At 33.6% G+C, this 22,926-nt stretch overlaps 2 protein-coding genes across 5 annotated transcripts; one reads left to right on the top strand and one right to left on the bottom strand.

The window, feature by feature from the left end:
- Positions 1 to 352: 352 nt before the first annotated feature.
- Positions 353 to 14,412, top strand: LOC116021614 (transcription initiation factor TFIID subunit 2). 2 transcript variants are annotated; one of them, XM_031262064.1, is made up of 25 exons: positions 353 to 644; positions 920 to 1,304; positions 1,920 to 2,065; positions 2,157 to 2,223; positions 2,773 to 2,972; positions 3,100 to 3,253; positions 3,388 to 3,472; positions 3,565 to 3,656; positions 4,157 to 4,282; positions 4,364 to 4,417; positions 5,428 to 5,496; positions 5,942 to 6,039; positions 6,142 to 6,486; positions 6,860 to 6,947; positions 7,803 to 7,928; positions 8,061 to 8,117; positions 8,282 to 8,361; positions 8,451 to 8,493; positions 9,433 to 9,519; positions 9,597 to 9,686; positions 9,918 to 9,976; positions 10,061 to 10,151; positions 10,230 to 10,395; positions 10,523 to 10,706; positions 12,402 to 14,412. In XM_031262064.1, exons 1-25 carry the CDS (start codon positions 529 to 531, stop codon positions 14,158 to 14,160), a joined length of 4,767 nt encoding a protein of 1,588 aa, XP_031117924.1. In that variant the 5' UTR covers positions 353 to 528; the 3' UTR covers positions 14,161 to 14,412. The 2 variants fall into 2 exon arrangements, with proteins under 2 accessions (XP_031117924.1, XP_031117925.1); XM_031262065.1 differs by lacking the exon at positions 353 to 644 and having other exon boundaries at positions 1,173 to 1,304; positions 1,904 to 2,065.
- A 5,634-nt stretch (positions 14,413 to 20,046) lies between these two features.
- LOC116023207 (transcription factor CYCLOIDEA-like) lies at positions 20,047 to 22,274 on the bottom strand. 3 transcript variants are annotated; one of them, XM_031264192.1, is made up of 2 exons: positions 20,878 to 22,274; positions 20,047 to 20,129 (listed from the first exon to the last, which is right to left on the bottom strand). In XM_031264192.1, exons 1-2 carry the CDS (start codon positions 21,746 to 21,748, stop codon positions 20,095 to 20,097), a joined length of 906 nt encoding a protein of 301 aa, XP_031120052.1. In that variant the 5' UTR covers positions 21,749 to 22,274; the 3' UTR covers positions 20,047 to 20,094. The 3 variants fall into 3 exon arrangements, with proteins under 3 accessions (XP_031120052.1, XP_031120053.1, XP_031120054.1); XM_031264193.1 differs by having other exon boundaries at positions 20,052 to 20,159; XM_031264194.1 differs by having other exon boundaries at positions 20,052 to 20,156.
- Between the last annotated feature and the right edge of the window lie 652 nt (positions 22,275 to 22,926).

Raw genomic sequence — 22,926 nt, 5'->3', positions numbered from 1 at the left:
TTATGGTATACAATTAACAGTTTTAAAAGTCGTAGATTGCAATTAACATGACCCTCATAGTCATTGGACTAAAATGACAATTTGCTCGTATACTATTTGATAATATGATCCACACAAATGATGGACATATATGCTACGTGCTCCATATCTAAGTTGGAAGAAAACACTGAAGTAAAAGATCTAAATATTCCCCCAAAATCTATTTCACTCTTTCTAATTTAATACATCGAGCCGTCCAATACGAAGCTCATGACACGTTAACGGCCAGGATTGCGATTCGCACCCTAGGGCACGACATACCGAATCGATCCAAGACACAATATAACATAACCCCGTCGTACCCAAAATTTCTACTCTATAAATCCCCTTTCCAACCCAGCCATCTCCTTCGGTCGGATTCCACTGAGCTCACATAACTCTCTGCTCTTTGTCTCTCTCTCTCTCTCGACGTATACAGGGGGGCCTGCATGAATTTGATAGGTGTTCGATAGATTTGTAGTGGATTACGCCGTATGTGTTTACGCAAGAATGGCGAAGCCTCGAAAGGGAAAGAGCGAAGAGCAAAAGGGAGAGAACACGGAAGCTGTAATTCGCCATCAGAAGCTCTGCCTTTCAATCGACATGGAAAAGCGTCGAATTTACGGGTCTGTATGTTTTGTTTTTTATCCTTTTCTTTTCGATTAATTTCTCTAGGAAGGTCGGGGAGGTTTTGTACTTTTTGTTCCCATTTCGGCTAATTCGACTTCAGAAAGGGTTTTAAATCTCTCTGCTTAAATCACTTTGGAATGCGCACGGTTGATGGAGTGTATTGCTAGAGACTGTGTGCAGATTAGGTTTTTGAAAAACTGTAGTTATTCGAATTGATGGATTCCATTTCAGCTGTTCATTGCTTAATTAGGTTTCCTCTTTCCTGTATCAGTTTCACCGAGATTGAAATAGCTGTGCCGGACAGCGGGATTGTGGAATTGCACGCAGATAATTTGGTAATTGAATCTGTGACAGTCGATGAGGAGCCTGCGCAATTTGAAGTGTTTCCACATTATTTGCATTTGGATAGTGGGGATAGATGGTGCTCTGTGTCATCCGCCAGTTCTGCTGCTGATGCAGCCGGGTCGGTTTACTTATCTACTCTTGATAGGGAGTTGGTTCCGAATTTGCTGATCATGTGTAGTAAATCTTCTAAGCCGGAGAGCGAACAGCAAGAAGAGCCTCTGGAGAATGGGGTTAAATCTTCAATTGAAGAAAAACAAGAAGAACCAGGGACTCTGGAGAATGGAGTTAAATCTTCAGCTGAAGAAAAGCAGGTTTACGATGAGTTCTTTTGGTTGCTTGTGTTAACATGCATCATGTGACAATTTTGTGATTATGTTACTTGTGGACGGAGGATGGTTATGATGCTTGATTGCATTTTGGTAAATAAGTCATGTTTGGACCTTCATGCTTATGAAGCAAAACTTACAGGACACTGTGAATGTGTATGTGTGTTATTACACCCCAACATGTATCTGCATAGTATACAACAAATGGGCCTCAGATACTTGACATCATCTAAGTGTTTGGTCATAGCTTCTTGCTTCAGCTGCTCCTTTAAAAGTTGACTTAGAAAACACTATTATTTTGAACTGATCAATATTAATTATATTGGAAAAGTACAGAATGTGGCAAAAGAAATTTAATGCTCTAATGTAATAATCTGGTTGCACCAATTTTTCCATTAAAAATATCTTTTTAGATATTTCTGGGTCATAATCATTTAAAAATGCATAGACATAAGTCTTGTAATGTCTCTTCATTTAGTGTGAGGTGCAATTGAACTCTTGTATGCTGTTCTGCAGAAGATAGTCTAGGGGCTTTTTAGAGCTTTTTGGTAATGAGGTTTACTCTTCTCTGACTTCTCATGTAGGATATGTTAAATGCAGAATGTTAAAAAGCTGTGCATTGACTATTGGGTGGAGAAGGCAGAAACAGGAATCCACTTTGATGGTGATGTTTTACACACTGATAACCAAATAAGGCGTGCACGCTGTTGGTTTCCTTGCATGGATGACAATTTGCAGCGCTGCTGGTACTTTGGCGAATTTTGAGCTTTTGATTTTCATGCATTGCAATAATTTAACGTTCGTATATTCATTCCAATTGTTCTGCTTCTTGCTCAGCTATGATTTGGAGTTCACAGTAGCGAGTAATCTTGTTGCAGTTAGCTCTGGGACTTTGCTTTATCAGGTGAGCTGAAAAGATTGTTTCTTCTTGTTGGTAAGCGCAGTGAGTTAAAACTTATACCTCGTGCTTTGGACTTTGGTTGTTCATGTCATACCATAGTTGTTTTCCTATTGCACTGCAATTATTTGTTAACCTAAATTGTATCTTATTCTAGTGTTGGTAGGAATAAGTCTGACTTGATGATTCTTTGATTAATAGTTTTAATTTTTAAGTGATTGCTTTTATCATAAATAATAGTTTTACATAAGTATCTGTTTTCTTATTTCTACTGCATTAGTTTTTCATTTGTTGGAATATATATTGTTGCTTTCATTGAACTTCACTGAGACTAAACTTGTGACAACTGAATATGTGAAGGAAGTTTTTTCATTCATTGAGCATTGTATTAGCAACTGGTACAAAAACAGTTTGTTGAATCTAGAACCATGGCCCTTGTGCTTTTAAAATACAGTTCCCTGCTTGGAACCCAGTAAAAAACAATGTCTCCTCAGTATTTTTACCTTGCTGCTTTTGCTGCTATTGGGTGCTATCTGATGTAGCATTTCTTCATAGGTCTTGAGCAAAGATGATCCTTCGCGTAAAACATATGTCTATAGATTAGACGTTCCTGTTGCGGCTGGATGGATATCCTTGGTTGTTGCACCATTTGAAATTCTTCCTGACCGTCATATTGCTCAACTGTCCCATATTTGTTTGCCACCTAACTTGTCAAAACTGCGGAACACTATAGGATTTTTTCATAATACTTTCAGGTATTTTTTCTCTTTGCTGCAAAAGTTAGTATCATATGGGCATCATTTAATTTCATTTGATGCCCGTGTATTTAGTTTAGTCAATTTAAGTTTAGTTGCATGAAACTGTCTAATTACATTGCAACAGCCATTATGAGGATTACCTAGCTGCACCATTTCCTTTTGGATCGTATACACAAGTCTTTTTATCTCCTGAGATGGCAATATCTTCATTGAGTTTGGGAGCTTCAATGAACATCTTCAGCTCTCAGTTGCTCTTTGATGAGAAAGTCATTGATCAGGTATGTGAATAACATGGAAGCAGTTCATGACTTGATCAGTGGCTTGCATTAACATTGGTTACAAGAACAAAATATTTTTGGTCATTTTCCTTTGTTGTTCTGTTTTTCTTGATGGGCTCAGATTTATTGAACAGACCATAGAGACAAGGATTAAACTTGCTTATGCTCTTGCAAGACAATGGTTTGGAGTGTATATCACCTCTGAAACACCAAATGATGGTATATTGTTGGATACTTTGTTTTCGAAGTGATTATGTAAATATTTGCACTTTCTGGCTCTGTCTGCAACTAAAACATATTTTTTTTTTCAGATTGGTTGTTGGATGGCCTTGCTGGATTTTTAACCGATACATATATTAAGAGATTCCTGGGAAATAATGAAGCACGATATCGGCGGTACAAGGTTCGGTTGCCTCTAAGACTTGCTCTTATTATTATTATTAGTAATTGTAAGCTGTATTTACAATTCTAAGTTAATTGAATTTGGGGTTGCCTTAGCTTCAACATGGTAGAATGATAATACAGCTGAATGAAGCATTGTCCATTTAATTAATTTTTTAAAACTAATATCTTGATCATTTTGGAGAGCTGCATGAGTTTCGATGTCAAGTTTGATAATGCATGCACTTGATGTTTGCTTGAAGTGAAATGCAGTTTTTTTTGTTTGATTTTCTTTGAGTGACCACTGTCTTAGTTTGCTAGTCACTTCAGTACATAGTGAGTAGTGATTCGGGTACTCTTTATCTGGCTGCTAAAGTCACCCTTTAATGTGTATTCCTCAGGTGAAATCATTTTATTCTGTTTTAGTGCAACTGGTTTTATGGTTACTAAATCTAAATTCTGAATGTCAGTGTTTCTGTACTCTGTTGTGTTGAATGTGTGTTTCTTTTCTTTAAATTGCAGGCTAACTGTGCTGTCTGCCGAGCAGATGATAGTGGTGCTACTGCCTTAAGCTCCTCTGCTTCTTCCAAGGATCTATATGGGACCCAATGCATTGGTTTTTATGGAAAAATTAGAGTCTGGAAGTCTGTAAGTCATGCTTTGGTGTGTTTTAATGCTTATAATCTTTAGAGCTATCAGTCAATCTTGACTCTATTTGTTCTAAAATAGGTGGCAGTTCTTCAGATGTTGGAAAAGCAGATGGGTCCCGAGCCCTTTCGTAAGGTAAAAATCTTAGCAAGTCATCATGCTTGATATTGTTGTATGACAGATGCTGACATCTGATTTGCATTCTAGATTTCGGAATGGTTTTTTTGGATAACTTTTTTGCTGAAATTTCTTGACATCTGTTTTATACATTTTTAGCTATTATATAACTTGGAGAAATGCATATGTATATGCTGCTCTTTTTGTTTTCTTTCTAATATGTATTTCGTACTTACATTGTGGAGGTTGCATTTGCCCTAGCTAAATACAATTTGAGGTGTTTTCTTTCAGAGGGGATTTTTTGGTAACTTGTATAGAAGAGCTTTAGATAGTGGGAGCTTCTGGTGATAAGGTGGGAAACTTTAAGGGGAGAGAGTTACCTATTATGGACTAAATGGCAGTTCACTGGTGAAAAAACAACGCTATGAATCTCTTGCCGGGATTTGCTTGTTGGATGATTATTAAATTGCTAGATAATGAAGTCAGTAATGGGTCTAATCATATTAATACACCTTCAGGTAATTGTTGCTCTCAAAATATGATAGGGTCAGGTCACCTTCAAGAGAGTATAATGTACTGTGAGTCTTTCTTGAGTAGTGGAGTTGCATTTTGTTTCTTGCCAATGTTCAAGGGAGCTTGAGAAGTTCATTTGCTTTGATTTCTCCAGCATTTCTTCTCTTTGGGAGTTGGGCTCTTTGCATGGTGTGATGAGGCTTAGGGATCTCATGGGGGCTTAGATGCAAGGGTGGCTGCTCCTTTGAGTGTTTGATAATACAATTTGAATTTAGTGTAAACATCCTAAGTTTAACTGAATTTGTTTAGCTTATTTTTTGCCTATTCAAGTGGGGTTGCTATTATAACTTTTTTCTTCTTTTCTGTGCATAGTATTCTATTTTTCTAGTACTGCTTCCTAGCGACACATTAAATTTTCTTAGTGTGTTTTTAATAGTTTCTGTATTACATAAATGGAAATTTGTCAATTTTCATTCTTCTAGAAACTTGGGAGTTAATTAATTTTACTTTTACAGATTCTGCAACAAATTGTTTCAAAAGCTCAAATTACAACACGGACTTGGAGGACCCTTAGTACTAAAGAGGTGATTGATTTTCATCAACCATTTCATCTTCTATTCTCAGTGTTTATCTTTGAGCACCACCTGAAGATATTATTGATTTTCCACGAACGAAACGGGCAGTAAGAGAATTCTTTCGTCACAAACATTCATATTAATCTCTAAAATGAAATTTAAACAAGAGGCAATATCTGATTTCTTTCATTTTATTTTGCTTGAGATGCCCATTGAACGTCATGGCATAATTCATAAATGAGGTCCCCATTTTTTTGGGGTAATATTTCTTTTGTATTTGGCATGTTGTATTGCAACCTATATATATGTATATATGTGTGTGTGTGTGTGTGTGTGTATGTGCCTACTTGCAAGATACATGAATTTTGATGAGATCTAACCATCTCTGTTAACTATATTTACTTCAATTCTAGGATCTATGATTGTCTAATCTTGTATTATGACTACTTTGCAGTTTAGGCACCTTGCAAATAAAGTTGGAAATCTTGAGCGTCCTTTTCTTAAAGAGTTTTTTCCTCGATGGGTTGGATCTTGTGGTTGTCCAGTACTAAAGTATGATTTTCCAGCCAGATACTTTTTAATGTGTCTTAGGCCCATTGACATTGTTTTACTGATAAGCTGTTTGATCTTACTCTTCTTGGGTCCCTAATAAAGGATGGGCTTCTCCTACAACAAGAGAAAGAACTTGATTGAATTAGCAGTAATAAGGGGATGCACAGCCAGACTAGATGCAAGTGCAACCACATGCAATGGTAACCTTGACTCTGAAAATCGTGAAGGTGATGTTGGATGGCCTGGCATGATGAGCATACGCCTTCATGAGCTTGATGGCATGTATGACCATCCAATTCTTCCCATGACTGGAGAACCTTGGCAGCTTCTTGAAATACAATGTCATTCCAGGCTTGCTGCTAAACGCTTTCAAAAACCGAAAAAGGGTTCAAAACCTGATGGTTCTGATGAAAATGAAGCTGTGACAACTGTAGACGTGCGCTCAACGTATGTTTACAATAAATATTTGTATCTAACGTTGCATGTTTTTTCATGTTGAGCATATACTATATAAAGATAAATGTGCAATCCAACTATCAGCTTAAGCTTTTAGTTGAGATGAAGCACATGCTTCAATTTGGTATCAGAGCCAACCCCATGCCAAAGGTCATGGGTTCGAATCTCCGCGTCACCTGATAAAAAATGCTTGGGCGTGTTGAGCATATAATAAAATATATAAACATAAATGTGCAATCCAACTGTCAGCTTAGGCTTTTAGTTGAGATGGAGCACATTTATTTTTATATATTATATGCTCAACATTTCATTTTTCTATTAAAGACTGTTTTATATGTCTGAAAGTGTTTCTATAATTTTGCAGTTCTGATTCACCCTTGTTGTGGCTCCGGGCAGATCCAGAAATGGAGTATCTAGCTGAAATTCATTTTAGTCAACCAGTTCAGATGTGGGTAAGAGCTAGCATTGATTATTTTTCAACTCTTATTTCAGTTATATTGTTAAGTGCTAAATTTGGTATGTCCACAGCCATTTCGACTGCTATGGTCCATCGTTATTTATCACACGAACTTAAACATTTCATCTGTGAACTAAAGGTGGAGAATTTTGCTTGGGTGTGTCTATATATGTATGCCAAAAGAGTCCAGTGCTATCCATCTTTATGAGTTGAATGATTTTATCTATCTCCTATTCAGTATTGACCTGAATGTGTTATATTCTTAGTAATATGCTTGAACAAGTACCTTTGAACCTAATGCTTTTGAATGAATTGAGATGTCATTGGATGTCTGCTCCTTTTGGTTCTTTAAATTTCAGCTTACACTGTGCTCATACTGCTCGTGGTTCATGGTTCCTAGAACATTGGTGCAGGAAAATATAGCTGTCTTCTTTAGATCTTTCTTTATTTTTATTATTTTTTAAAATTTAAAGTTGTCTTTTATTTTTTTAAACATTTTATAATTAGTAGGATAGGATGTTAGTGGTTCATTCTGGTTCTCAATGTTTCTCTGATTCTATTGTTTGAATTTAAAACACTTGGCAATTCCAGAAACTTACATTGAATTATATGATGCCATAATACTACTTCCTTTGGCATTGCATTTGATGTTTTCTTTATGCTAGGGATAGATATCTCATCAATTTCAGTTCTTATCATCTTGCCGTGTCATGATGTGAATGGGCCAGTCATATTACCAAATTCTATGTTATTGTCAAATCTGTATAAGCTGGTGTCAGTATAACATTCAAAAACTTTGTTTCTTCTAGCTATCATATTGTTGCCTTATAATTTCAATCTTCTTTCTCAGATAAATCAGCTGGAAAGGGACAAAGATGTTATTGCACAGGTGCAAGCAATCGCAATACTTGAAGCATTGCCACATCTTTCATTTTCCATTGTTAATGCCCTCAACAATATCCTCAAGGACTCTAAGGTATGCCCCTTCTCTATCCCTACTTTTTCCTGTTATTTGCCTGTATATATGTGTGTAGTTATTTATTTGTTAAATTCTTTTGCTGGGCTCCAGTGTTTTGCTGTTCTTATTTAGCTGTGTTTTTTGGTAAAGGTGTTTTGGAAAGTCCGAATTGAGGCAGCATTTGCCTTAGCCAACACTGCATCTGAGGTATGAGTGTATGACAGACACCTCAATTCCATTTAAATTGGATTTATCTTTTTTAATAATTGTTTATTTTGGTGTTTCATTCTTATTTTTGTCTGATCCAGTTAAGAATATACATGAACTCATTAATTGTTTGTGTTCCTGATATGGTATATTTTTAAACACAGGAAACTGATTGGGCTGGCTTGCTCCATTTGATCACTTTCTATAAAAGTCGAAGATTTGATTCTAATATAGGACTACCCAAGTGAGTTCTCAAATCTTCCATGCTTTCTTGACTAGGGTTTTTGATAGATTTATTGGCACTTGAGTTTTATGCACTTTCTTCCTTTGCAGGCCAAATGACTTTCACGATTTTCAGGAGTATTTTGTACTTGAGGTAATGCAATGAGGTAGGCTGTGAGTTGTATACCATGCATAGTTGCAGTGTTATTATTCTGTTGATATATATATATATATATATATATATTTAAATTACATTTCAAATGGAATTTTCACTTGGACAAGGCTGATAGGATGTTAAGCTGTTCATTAATTTGGAGTAATTAATTATTTTTAAATCTCAGAACACAGTACCTAAAAGGTGTTCATTAATTTTGGAGTAATTAATTATTTTTAAATCTCAGAACACATTACCTAAAAAGTAATGTAGCATTGGGTGAATGAGACTTACTGTGGCTTTTAAAAATGCTCTAAGCTAAAGATGTATCTTTTTCCATACTCTGTAGTTTGGATGCCTTAAAAATATCAGATAAGTTCATCAAAGAATTGTATGTGTTATGGACTTATGGTACAATACTTGCATGCTAACCTCTGACATTTACATTTTTTTGACTTACTCTTTTGCTGCTTTACAGTATTTGTTTTTATTCCCATCCCATGTTTTGCTCAAGCTTCTTCACACTAGAAATTTGGCCAACAATTATTTTATAGATGCTTTTGAAATGATTTTCCTGTTTTGTTTGCATCTCATTGGATGTGTTCTGACATTTCTTATTTTTCTGTATTGTACAATCTCACAATTTTGGGCTTTCTTCTTTAGTTCATTGTTGTACCTGGTGAATGGTGATAGTCTGGTCTCTTCTATGTTTTGATCAACATAGTTACATATCACATCTTTGATGAAACAATTTTGACTAGTTTAAAAGTTATTGACTTATTGGTCCTCAGATTTTGGATGAATCAACAACTAATGTTATGTAGGATGTTTGATATTCTGTTCCTTTTTATGGTTTCGGGCTGACATCTTTTGTATTTCATGGTACTTATGCAAAGTCAAACATGCTCTTTAAATATGATTTTTATAATTATCATTCAGGCTATTCCGCATGCAATTGCAACTGTGCGAGCAACAGACAAGAAAAGCCCTAGAGAAGCTGTTGAATTTGTTTTACAACTTTTAAAGGTAGCTTTTATGCCTTTATGGTTGCCCAATTTTGTCCATATTTTATGTACTTATCTTTTACTCTTGGTGTTATGCAGTATAATGATAACAGTGGAAACTTCTATTCTGATGTTTACTGGCTGGCTGCACTCATCCAGTCCATTGGTGAACTTGAATTTGGACAACAGGTGCTTTGCTTATTGTCAGTTTAGGGCAGCTTTATGTTTTAAATCATTGCGCAACCTTTTGATTGTGTCTGGATATGAATTTGTAATGCCTTTTTATACAATGATAATTCAGAGTATATATTATGGTAAGAATATAATAAATGCAAATTTTGGTAGTTATAAATCTTCTGCTCGTTCTCTTGCTTCTCTAAATTGCTTGCTTTAAGTTGCTTATTAATTGATTTGTGGCAGAGCATAGTCTATTTATCATCCCTTCTCAAGCGACTTGATCGACTTTTACAGTTCGATAGGTACATTTATCTTTTAATTGTCGGGGGTTGTATGCAGAATTTAAGTTTGTGCTTTAGCTTATTGTGGAGAGTGACATGTAATAGGTTAATGCCAAGCCACAATGGGATCCTGACTATCAGTTGTATCCGATCGTTGACCCAAATTGCTCTGAAATTGTCAGAATTTGTACCTCTTGTAAGTATTTTTGCTTTCCAGTTGTCTGGTCTAAACTGTTGTTGTTTCTGATCACTCTTTTATTTATTATGTCTGCAGGATCGTGTGATTGAGCTAATTGAACCTTTTCGAACTTCCAAGGCAATATGGCAAGTTCGAGTTGAAGCAAGCAGGTCTCTCCTGGATCTTGAGTTTCAATGCAAAGGCATTGATGCTGCATTGTCATTATTCATTAAATACTTGAGTGAAGAATCATCTTTAAGAGGTAGTATGCCTATATTTCGTTTATCTGTTCAATTCATTAAAGTTTTCCTGTAGTTTGCATTTTCACAGCAAGGCTTGAAATTATAAAATTCACATTTGTTTATTTATTTATTTATTTTTTATTACAGGTCAGGTAAAGCTTGGTGTGCATGCAATGAGGTTATGTCAGATAAGAAATGAATCTGGCTATGACCATGAATTGAATAGTGACACCCTTGTTGCTTTGCTTCGCCTTCTTGAGAGCCCTATCTCATTCAATAATGTGTTTCTCCGTCATTACCTATTCTGCATTTTACAAGTCCTTGCTGGAAGGTATGTATTCATTTTGGTGTTTTTTTATTTTTGTATAAGTATGGCACTCGTCAAGTTTCAAATCACTTAAAAACCAAAGAAACATTTATATCATGTTTAGTTCATGGGTTGAAAATTGGGGGAATAAGAATGCTATTCCGTAAGAAATGGAATAGAGGAGAAATAAAATAGGAATTCTATTTCATTTTTTTTGTTTGCTAAGCGAATAGACTTGGGATTATACAACCTTACTTGCTCCGCTTTGTCATGGATTTGGAACTCAGCTATCTGAAACATGAAACATCTATGTTTGCCTTTGTAAGCTTGAGCTTGCTAGTAGATCCTTAAGATTAATAAAGCACATTGCTAAACATATCAAACCAAGAAAAGTTTCCAAGGTACTGATAATAATGAAATAGAAAGTTTTGGAGTAGCTAAATTCATGTGGGCACAGGCCATGTGCTGAAAAAAATTAAAGTGTAACATAATTTAATTGTTCAAATATTGTTTGGAATGAGGGTTACACTTCTACTATACACCAAAAAAACAGTATTCCTATGACCTATCTAAAATCATAATAAATGTGAATGAAGGTTATACCTCTCATTTATGTCCGTTTTTTCCGTTAAGTTTTTTTGTACATTATGCTATAAAAGTTGTACTACATAATATTTTGGACAAATATACCCCTACCGTTATAACTTCCGTTATCTTTTCCACTATTGTTACTATGCACATGCATCCACCATATATTTTCTTATCTTCTTCAATAATAATAATAATGTATACACATTAAATAAGTTATATGTTAGTTATTTTTTAAAATATAGATATATATATATATATATTTTTTGAAAACAAAAAAAATAAAAAAATAAAAAATATATAGAAATATCTAATTTATAAAAATATTTTACATTATTATTATTATTATTATTTACTATATTAAAATTTAAATAAATTTAAAATTTTAATACAAAATACTAATATTGGGCACCTATTTTTTGCGCATCGCCCATAAGAAAAACTAGTAGTTCATGATACATTTCAGGCATTGGTTGGAGCACTGGCACATTCATTGAGATTTTATGATATGGAGTATAAAATTTGTATATAATTTCACCTATAAAAGAAATAAATTAGAGATAATTTCACATTAATCCTTCAATCTTTGAAAGTTGCGCTTGAACTGTTGGACACCCTGCATTTTCAATAATTTTATCATAACAGAATGATAGTCATGCATTAAATAGAAGGGATAATCCACTTAAGACTCCATGAGATTTATGTGAGAACTGAGAAGATGTGCCTGGAGCCTATAATGAAAGTTTCCTTTTAGATTATATTTTCTGATATTCTTTGTGTACATCTTGTTACATACTCCCTTTTTCTTCATTTTACCTGTTCTGCCTTGTTTATTATCGATATGATGAACTCTTCTTTCTTTACTTATTTTCTTTAATGTTTTTTAAAATAATTTTTAAATTTGATTTGTGTCTAATTGTGTATTTTTAATGTAGTCTCTACATGTATAAATTTCATGCACTAATATTAAACTAAATGTTACAAAAAATTGAATTGTAAATAACTTGAGTCAAAGCTTATTCCTCATTAACTAAACTGGACACGAAATGTGATGGAAAGAGTATTTTTAACCCATGTCAACATCTAATATGGTTTTTTTTATTTTTTTTATTTTTATTTTTTTTTATCCAGGGTTCCAACACTTCATGGAGTGCCAAGAGATGAGAGTATGGGGCATGCCAAGACTTGCAATGAACTGAAGAATATTTTTGCTGCTCTTGTCAAGCAATCTAAGCCATCAGAGCCTCCTATGGACAAGTTTGAGGTTACACATAATGGTCCATTTGTTTTTGAAGTTCCTGGGGAAGCAGATCGTTCCACACTTGGTCCTGAACCTGGAAAAGATATTACTCTGATTCCAGATACTCCGAAAGAAGCAGATGGTCTGAGCCATGAAATAATAGTAGATAGTGCCAAACCTCCTCAGAGCACAGTTGTTGGAGAAGTTCAGGAAGTAGACACTATTCCCATCAGTAATGATTGCATGCACTCAATGGCTGACCTTCCACTTCCACAAGATGATATCATTGTGGCAGATATACCTCATAGTTCAGTTTCTGAAGTCCCAAAAGAGTTGGATTCTGTTACTGATGGTTGTGTACCACTGCGTGACATTCCACAGGATTATCCTCCTCCTCCACCACCACCACCACCACCAGCAGAAAAACCCATTCTTCCTGAAACCCATGAACAACGAAAGCCTGTTGTGAGCCTCTTGCATGAGGATTTACATGTTGCGTGCTCTAGGGAAGCAAGCGTTCCTGAAAGTCACAAACGTGGTAGGGTAGTTGCTAACAGCTTACGAGATGGCTCACTAAATGCCGAAGCTTCTAGAGAACATGAAACCATTTCTGCCGGTCATGAAAGAAAAAAACCTGTTTTTAGGATTAAAGTTAAAAAGTCTACCACATCTAGCTGTGCTGGTGATCCTGAGAATCCCACTGTGGATAAATCTCATGATGGTCTTCATGACATTGATCGTGGGGCAAGCAGTTCCGTATCTGTATCTGTCGATGCACCACAAAGAAACTTTTTCGAGGGTGCAAGTGGTAATAACCATAACAACATTGATGATGTAAATTCCTGTCATGATGTTGGATCTAGAGTAACTGCCAGCATTGGCAGTGTCAAAGTCGCCCCTGACGGTGAAGAACTAATGAAGGAACTACAGTGTACTGCTGAATCAAGCAAAGTGCCTCCTGATGATCAAACCATCAGAGATAGAGATGTGGATATGGAGGGACATAAATTTGCAAGTTTACAGTCTCTCTCTTGCACTAAGCCTGACGTTAATTGCACTTCACTTGATACAAGTAACCTTCACGCTCATGGTAGTAAAGGCAAGCACAAGAAGAGAAACAGGGATGAGAAAAGAGAAAAAGAACACAAAAGTAGTAAGCATGATGATCCGGAGTACTTGGAGCGGAAAAGGTTAAAGAAGGAGAAGAAGCGGAAAGAGAAGGAGATGGCAAAGCTGTTGGATGATGGGGCAAAGCCTAAGTCTAAGCCTAAGCCTTCGCCTTCAGTGGAACTATCACAAAAGAAGAGAGAAAACGTTGAAGGTAAAGTGCGTTCGCATAAAGGCGGTGACGCCATTAATAGTATTACAGATTTAGGGCGTAGAAAAGATGAATCGGAGTTTAGAGTTGGCGGGGCTGTAAAGCAGTCACCATCAAGCTTGTACACGAAGAACAGCGATCCCGGAAGGAAAGAGGCGGCCTTACAACTAAGAATGGGCGAGTCAAGCGGAGCAAAGTTGGTAAGCGATAGAGCAGCAGCAGCAGCAGATAATACGCCTGCAAGTGCACCCCAAGCTAGTGCGGCAGCCCCGGCAAGCACTTCACATAAACTTAAGATTAAAATTAAAAATCGAACACTTGGAAAATCCTGAGTAATGTAGTTTTCCTTTTCAAGGTATAACTAATTTTCTTCGGAAATTTTCAGATTTCCTGTGTATTAGCTGAGCCAATTACATATTGTATTTTAACTTATGCCTGTATTGTGCTAATAAGCTCTGGTATATGCACCTGTATTCTCTAGACTCTAGTGGCATCTTCTGCAATTACTGAACTACGAAGTGGTTCTTCTGTAAACTTAATGAATCAGGCTATGTATTTATTTGTCCACTGAAATTCGTCAATTATATTCCTGTGTATTTTATTTTTTTAACTAAAATCAAAGTGCAGTATTTGCTTGCTTTTACTTACACTCCTAAATGCGATTCACAAGGTATTCATGAGGTTCTATAAGGTAGTTTGTTATTATTGAATTATGTCTTTGGTGCAAATTATACCATGGAGACCTTGCATTGTAGTTTGTGTCTAAAGATAACTTTCATGTTCTATATCTGTAGTTGACCGTTTCTGTACCTGTAGCTATCAATTATGTATCAGCAATTATTTTGTATCAGTTTTTGTACCTATAACTATTATATTATGTGTCAGCAATTATTAAGTTATTTGTTTACATGTACAGGAACTATTAATTGTAGGTACAAAATACGTTAACTGAAGGTACATAATTTTGTATGCATCATAATCCATGATATAACAATTTATTTTATAGCCTATAATTTATAATTTATTTGAGTTATTAATATGTTATCCTGAGAAATAAAAGAGAGTTTAAAATAAAATTCTTTAACTTTCTTCAATTCATATACTTTTCATATAAACAATTATCTCATTTTTTAGAAACACACATTTTCTTTTTCAAAAGATAAGTACCCTAATCTAATTATTTATTTTGTTTCTTTTACACATATTATTTAACAGTTAACTTTATCGAATATTTAGAACCACAATTATAAATTTTACGAATTTTGGGTCATCTTGATCTAGCTTTTAAGTTTTCAACTAGACATGAGCATAATATGTTAGGGAAAAGATTCATTGTATTAGGGAGATACTTGATTATAAATTTGCCAAGTGTTTTTACTTGAAAAATAGTAGAATTACAGGATCAAATAGTATTGGGAGCTTTCTTTTCAGAGTATAGGTGACAGATCTACCTGGTTACCTAACCTTGACCAATGAGAACATAAAGTTTGACCAATGAAATCCCCTGCTTGTACCTATGCTTGCTCTACATCCTCAGACCAACGACATGACTCCGACTGTACATTATTGCTTGACACGTAAAGCGTTTAGAGACATACGTAACTATTGTCTTTTAAAACCATAAAATTGATTTTTGACTTTGATCATATCATTGAGTTTTGATTAACTAATAATACAATTGGATAAAGTCCAAATCTTATAACCTCAACAAAAATTTATAATTTTTTAATGATGTTAATAAAATTTATTTACGTAGATACAATTGAAGGATGTGTTCCACACCAATTTATTTTTGGATGAACTCCGAGCAACATGTAGATCATAGTTATAACTAAAAGCCTAATCTAAGCTTACATTTATAGTTAGATTGCATATTTATTATTTATATATATTATATACTGAATAAATAGAAACGTTTTTAAATAGTACTCGTTATTTACTAGGTGTAGAATACAAATAAGAAGCATTAATTTGGGGGACTTGATGCGCAGAAATAAAATGCCAAATATTAGTACTCAATGTTAATTAAAATCATAGTTATGTTGATTTTTAATAAAAATAATATTATATAATTTGTTTAAAAAGTCATAAAATTCATAGTTGTAGAATTCATATTATATTAAAAAATGCAGTTGATAATTTGAGTACTAATTATGATATGATTAATAATTATTAAAGTAAAATGTTTTTGATATGATAAATGATTAAATAAAATCATTTTAGCATTTAATATATACTAACAGAAATTTAACTGTATAAAAATAATTTTATTTGTTTTCAAATTTTTTTTATTTCATAAAAATTAAATGATAATACAATATTTGTATCGCAATGTACAACTCAACAAACATAGAAATACTTGCATAAATAAGGAATACTAATATGGACTCACTCTTATAAGTTTTTATTTTTTTTTTATTTTTTTTATTTTTTATTTTTGTACTTATTTTTGTTTTTGCAAGGTTGGTTTTTATTTTTCAATTCATTCTTTATTTTCTATTTTTGAGTTTAGAAAATATATTTATCCGCACTCATTTTTTAAATCCAATGTTTTGAGGTTATAATGCAGTAAAATTAATCACAAATTCATAATCTATGGGATTTTAAAAATATTTTTGAAATGTTTAGTTTGTGCTAAATATATATACTTTATGCATGCATGTTTTTGAATATAATATATTTAAAATTTTAACATAAGATATCTAGACTAAATTTATATTTGGGTGCTATATAACTAAAACTGTATGAACCGATAACATTTTGGGTTAATACCAAATTTAAAAATTAGTTCAATTTTCAAGCTTTAATTTGGATATTATGACTAATGTCTAATCCTATGTGAATGTAAGTCAGTTATACTGAGAAAAGTAGATTGAGAATAGAGAAGATCTATGATTGTGCGTAATGTAAGAAAATATGTTAATGAATGTAATCACAATGATAGATAAATATATAAGTAGATAATACGTAAGAGGTAGGCCGGTAGGTGGTGGTAATAGTAAATAGATATGCAGATAGGTGATAGGGGGTGGTCTGGAAGATAGATAAGTAGAAGTTAAGTCGTAGATGCTTCTGCTTCCTGCCTTTTCAATTTGCTCTTGGTTGTCGATAATCATGGTTTATGTAGCAGCGTGAACCATGATGTAAAACGACGTTAAGTTTAGGGTTTAGGGTAAATGACGTTAATTACACTTAAGTTTCATTTGGTAATGCACGTTATTGTATGAGTTTTACTTTTTAGTTTTATTTTTCACACACTAGTTTCATTATAGTAGCACTGAAGTATCATTTTAAATTTTAATTATACTTAAAGTTTATTTGACAATATACATTATTGCATGATCGCTATTTTTTAGTTTTATTTTTTCACACTAATTTCATTATAGCAAGGCTAAAGCATCACTTTAATTCTAATAGAGTTTTATTTGACAATATACATATATGTAATGTGATACACCTTTGGTTCACAGTAAGTTGATAACGGCAAAGAAAAAAAAATACCACATTAGACCATGGTCTACACAACATTGTGTGGTGCTCCTGTACCGCCATAAATATATATTGTTAGTATTGTTTCAATAAGTATTTGATTTGATGGTACCATATTTAATTTAACTAAGTGAAATTATGAATAAGGTTTGGATTTATTGGAAAGAGTTTGGCTTACGATGACTAATGCGACTTAATTAAGTTTATAGAGTTTTTTTAAAGTAAAATGAACGTGTTAGGTATTATGTCTCTTCTCTATTTATAATGTATTGTGTGTGCCCTTGATTATTACATCACCTATGGTAGGAATGAGTTAATTTCATTTTTTGTCCTAGATTTATAAGCGACAGTCCACTTTACGTTCCTTTTTTTATTTTTTTTTATTTTTTTTATCAAAATATCTACTTTTGATCCTATTATTATTGTGGTGTGATAATTTTTAGTCCTTTATGAATAAAACATTTTAAATATGGTTAAATACAAAGGCATTTTGGTCTTCAATTATAGATTTTCTTTTTAAAAAATAAAAATAAAAAATATAGCAGTTCAAACTATTTTGTTGATGGAGAACTAAAAATGGTCATGACACAATAATAACAATACTAATGAGAATGTTCTAATAGAAAAGGACTAAAAGTAGTCTTTCACCTATAAATATAGGACAAAAAATGAAATTAACTCTTAGGAATTAGCAAATAGTTGAAGCATGTCTTTCATTTACCTCCTATGACCATCATTACGAATATTAGTGGATGACTTTTATACATAGTGAAAATCCCACTGGAATTTAAGAAATATAGTTAAGTAGGAATTTTTTTTGAACAATTATAAAAATCTCTGATTTTTGCATTTTACATATTGTATCATCAAAATATAAATTGCATGATGTTAGAATAAGAGCTAGGAACTTAAAGAGTGATGAAGTGTTAAAAATTCCTAAGTAAACAAAAAGCTAAGCTAATTAAGAAAGGGAAGATCTGCAAACAAACTACATAAACAAGCATCTCAAGCTCTATCAAAATCATGAGTTCACAAGTTGAAGGACTAAACAACGTAACCTTCGATTGTCTATAAAAGAGTATCTTTGCTTGGAAGAAGTAGAAAGATTGAGCTAGAATAAAAAGTTTGGTGGAACTTGTGAAAAGCTAATGACGTTGTGATGACTAGCTTAGTGATCAAAGTACAAAACCGATTCACTATTGCATTCATTTGGTGAACAATTAATTATATAGTAAAATTTCACCTAGTGGGAAAGATAAGAGTGAAGTAGAGGAATTACATCATTATCAAACTATTATAAAATATTTCTCAACCTCTCTGTCGCAATACTTTTGTTTCCCAGCATATCATTTACGTTCATTTCACGTTTTTTTCAAACTTATTTTGATCTCAATTAAGTCGTGTGTCTTTATAATTTTCTCAAACTTAGAATGAGATTAATACTTCCATGGTGTGTTTTACAATCTCTAATTTTGTAAAGACTAATTAGTTAAGATTTCAATATCACTTTGGTGTATTGTTGATGAATTTTTTTTAAAACAATATTGTTGATGAATTAATTCGCCATGTCTTGCAAAATCTTGTCATTTCCTCTCCCCTCCCCTCCCTTCTAGAATTTTTCTCATTCAGAACCATCATATATAATAATAATAATAATAATAGTAATAATAATAATAATAATAATAATAATAATAATAATAATAATAATAATAATAATGTTTTCATTTTTCATTAAAGACAAAGATAGTGTGAAAGTATATTATTTGAAATTGTAGAATAAAGTATAAAGATATGAACAATCTATGGTAATCATTGTAAATGCCTTTGTTTTTTGTTTTTGTTTCTGTTTTTTGTTTTTTGTTTTTTTTTTGTTTTTTTTTTTTGTTTTTTTTTTAATTTTTTAAATTTCCACTATGGGTAGTAGTATGTGGGCAAGATTTGAGAATAAGAATAATAGACTGAAAGCAGATATCGTCTTTAATGTGGTTATCATCAATTCAAGAATTAATAGATATATAACTTATTTCATCATATTTAAGAAACTTTATATAAGACTATCTTAATAGAATCAATAGTACTAAAAAAAAGACTATACCACAAATAATTTAAATCTCCATGTAATTATTATGATAAATAATTTATAATTAATTCTTACTAATTGATCCAACAGTATAATTCAACAAATTATATTTTTCTTCCCAAAAGATTGAATCCCGGCCCAACCCCTGCCCGACAGAGCATTTGAGAAGATGTAAATTAATCATGGTAACTCAGCTAGTCAACTGAATACAGATGCTAGACATTTGCTTACTGCGCACAATGAGCTCCCTCACTTTGAGAAGTTGATCCCACACTGCCTAAACTTCAACCCTGTAACCAATTGAGCTACCATGCGGTAACAAATTATGTTTTTATTGAGCTAATTAGATGATATAGTTAACAATAATGCCTGAGATGGAAGTAGAGCACAATTTGGGATATTACAGAACCCCTTTTTGTTCAATGACAAATTCCTTACATTATATTGAATATAAAATATCACAGAATTAATCTCAACTTTCCTCAAAGATATTAAAAATAAAAGAAAAAAAAAAAAGAGAATGAAGAGGAGAAGAAACCGAATTCGTCTTCTTTTCTTTATAGAAAATAAGACTGAATTAAATTAAAACACAAAGAAAAAAACATCTCAAACTAAAAAAATTAATTTACATTATTAGTTACCATCCTCTAACAGGGTAGCCTTCTTCTATAAATTGAAGAAAGCTAAGGAGCTGCCCTCATAGATCTCCCTTGTTGCAGGCTTCCCAAAGTTCTGCTCAAAACAGTCACCAAATTGTTTCTGCTAATTAATTAAAAAAAAAAAAACCTTGAAATTGATCGTATAATTCATAAAATTGCATAGCATATACTCCATAATAATGTTGTGGATCAATTAAAAAGCAATAAAAATGATATCTATAAATTTTCCAATGTTGAAAATGGCTTAATAGTGTAAAATATAAATCTCTAAATGTGAGAAAATTTATTTAAAATATCTATAATTTGTTTTCTATTTTATTGAGTTATATTTTTTGAAATTCTAATGTGGCATGTTATTTTTAATTGATTTAAAAGGAATTCTTTCCAAATAGATTAATAACAATAGGTCTCCTCGAAATTTAGTAAAAAAATTGATCATTCTAACAAGATATCAAATAAGAAAAGGTTTCGTCAAATGGGAGGTTACGCGTTCGAATCTAGTGGGGGTATTGACTCTTTGTGCTTCAGTAAGTTGAAAAAAGTATGTATGAACAGATACTACATTCTAATAACATGTACATGTGTGGTGCATCGGACAAGTAACTTATGGTTTGATGATATCACTATTATCATTTCACTCGAAAGGTCACAGGTTTGAGGTGTATCCCAGTTTAGGACAATTACTATACATGAGTATATTAATTTTTTTGTTTTTTATTTTTATTTTTATATATAAGTTTGGAATAGGTACTATATATAGATAGCCAATAGGTATATTAATTGAGTTTTTAATATAAAAAAGAGTTATAATTAATTATTACCTGGTGGGAAATCCCTGAAAGGAGAAAGCTGGTTATTTACATGAATATGAAAGTGGGAGGAGAGCAGCTCCACCTCCAGCTCTTGTAGTTGTTGCGAAAAGATTCCGCCATTGTTTTGCTGGTAAGTCCCTGAAACCTCCTTATTTACACCCATCTGGGACTGGGAGGACAGTTCTTCTTCTAATTCTTGTAGTTGTGAAAACATTCCACCTTTATTTTCACCCATTATTATGGCATCCAATTTCTTCTTCTTCTTCGTTCTCTCTCTAGCCCTCTCTCTCGCCTTTTTCCTGGACTCCTTAGTGAGGGCCAGGAATGCTGCTCGAATACGAGGCGGCCTCGCCCTCTTCTTCTTCTTCTTTTCTTTGTTTTCGTCGCAACATTCAGAAGCTGTAGAAGAAGGGCTGTTTGTAAGGCCGAGGCTAGAAGCGAGGTCTTTAATGGCGGAATTGGACTTGGTTAGGAGCCAATCCAGGGTCTTGCTGGGCTTGTCGAAGCCCAAAGTGTCTTGGAGATCGAAGAACTCGCGAGCCACGTCCAGGGAGAGGCGCATCCGCCGGTCTCGAGGGCCGTGCGCGGTGGTGATCTTGCTGTGCCGGTCTTTCTTGCTCTTCTTGGGGCCTCCATTTTCGTGGTTTTTGTAGGGGGGGTCTGGAATGCTGATCTGGGCTTTGTTGATTTCTTCTTCCTCCTCGATAATCAACGGCTGTGATTGCTGCTGCTGTTGGAGGATGAGGGCTTGCAGGAGGAGCAGTTCATCTTCATAGTGGATAGGGGAAGAGGGAATGTGGTATAGAGAAGAAGAGGATGGGGATAATATGGGGCTGTTGTAATAATTATTCAAGGAATTGTTGCTTGAGGGGTGCTGCATTTTAATTTGTATGTAGTCAATAATTTATGGTCTAATATATATATACATATACAGATACATACAGAGGGAGAATGAGAGAGAGTTAAGTGTTAGATCAGATCAGAGCCTTCATCTTCTTTGGAATAATCATCTTGAGTTCATGGCTAGCTGCACCAAGAAGCTAAGAGATCAGCCATGGTGCTCTTGAGTTTCTTTAATTTTCTTTGAAAGAAAGTATTGGGGTACCTGGTGGGTGGGCGAGGGTGGGGTGGAATTTGTGGGAGGGGAGGACTTAGGTGACCTATCGGAAAGTAAGGACCAATTTAAGAGTATGCTCGGGATAAGGGTTAGAGTAGTCCACCACTCCAATCAATTAAGTACAGAAAATCTATTTAAATGGGAATAACCCCACAAACTTGTAACTACAAGATTACAAGTTTAAGTCCCTGTCTTATTAGTTTGAGTCGGTCAGCTATAGACAATCTAAATTGATTTACCTTATTGTGGTGTTTTGCAGACTAGAGTTACAAGGCTAGATTTACCTATTGCACACCCTCAATTGTGTAGTGGCTGTGGATTCCCTCGTGACCCAAAAAAACTGTTTAAATGAATTGTTGTTTCGTTGGATGTTGTTAATACACTTATAAAGTAAAAATAGAAAGAAAGAGACATGAATCTTTCCCTTTATTAGTTCAAGCTTTACTTGGATGAGTTACGGCTTTACTACTCATTATAAAGCAAAAGTTAGGGCTATATGTAGCTTCAATTCTCTATATCAAGGGTTTGTGTGGAGCCTTTGGTGACAGAAAGGAAAACCTAAAAGAAAGCAAATTAAGAGAGGGAAAAAAGGAAGCCATCCATCTATTCACCTAACATTATCTTAACCTCAACTAGTCTAGGTACCAAAAATGAGGTTCAATCTATGTTGACTCGAGAGCGACACATCTTATCTTATCTTAATTCAAATTGTGGAGAGTATATTACATCGCACTGCACTTTGCACAAAACTGTACGTTATCGACCTATATCAATAGCATTAATGCCAATGTTTGAAAATTAAAATTGTATATTACAAATTACAAAAAAAAAATATTTACTTACAAAATTAAAATCTAAATTCTTAAAAAGAGAGGTGTTAAAATTTTAAACAAAATAATTTTAATTCTATATATTAAAGTAATTTTATAGTTAGAATGGAC

This window comes from Ipomoea triloba, chromosome 6 (genome assembly GCF_003576645.1).
Source record: "Ipomoea triloba cultivar NCNSP0323 chromosome 6, ASM357664v1".
Taxonomy (NCBI): Eukaryota; Viridiplantae; Streptophyta; class Magnoliopsida; order Solanales; family Convolvulaceae; genus Ipomoea; species Ipomoea triloba.
Note: the sequence above shows the minus strand (reverse complement) of the source record. Positions and strands in the feature narration are given on the sequence as shown.

Excerpts from the sequence above, each read along its gene's own strand:
- LOC116021614 (XM_031262064.1), top strand. The coding sequence starts at position 529 with ATGGCGAAGCCTCGAAAGGGAAAGAGCGAAGAGCAAAAGGGAGAGAAC. Across the intron at positions 645-919 it reads GAAAAGCGTCGAATTTACGG|TTTCACCGAGATTGAAATAG; the intron begins GTCTGTATGTTT and ends TTCCTGTATCAG. Across the intron at positions 3,254-3,387 it reads ATGAGAAAGTCATTGATCAG|ACCATAGAGACAAGGATTAA; the intron begins GTATGTGAATAA and ends TTTATTGAACAG.
- LOC116023207 (XM_031264192.1), bottom strand. The coding sequence starts at position 21,748 with ATGCAGCACCCCTCAAGCAACAATTCCTTGAATAATTATTACAACAGC. Across the intron at positions 20,130-20,877 it reads TTTCAGGGATTTCCCACCAG|AACTTTGGGAAGCCTGCAAC; the intron begins GTAATAATTAAT and ends TGTTTTGAGCAG.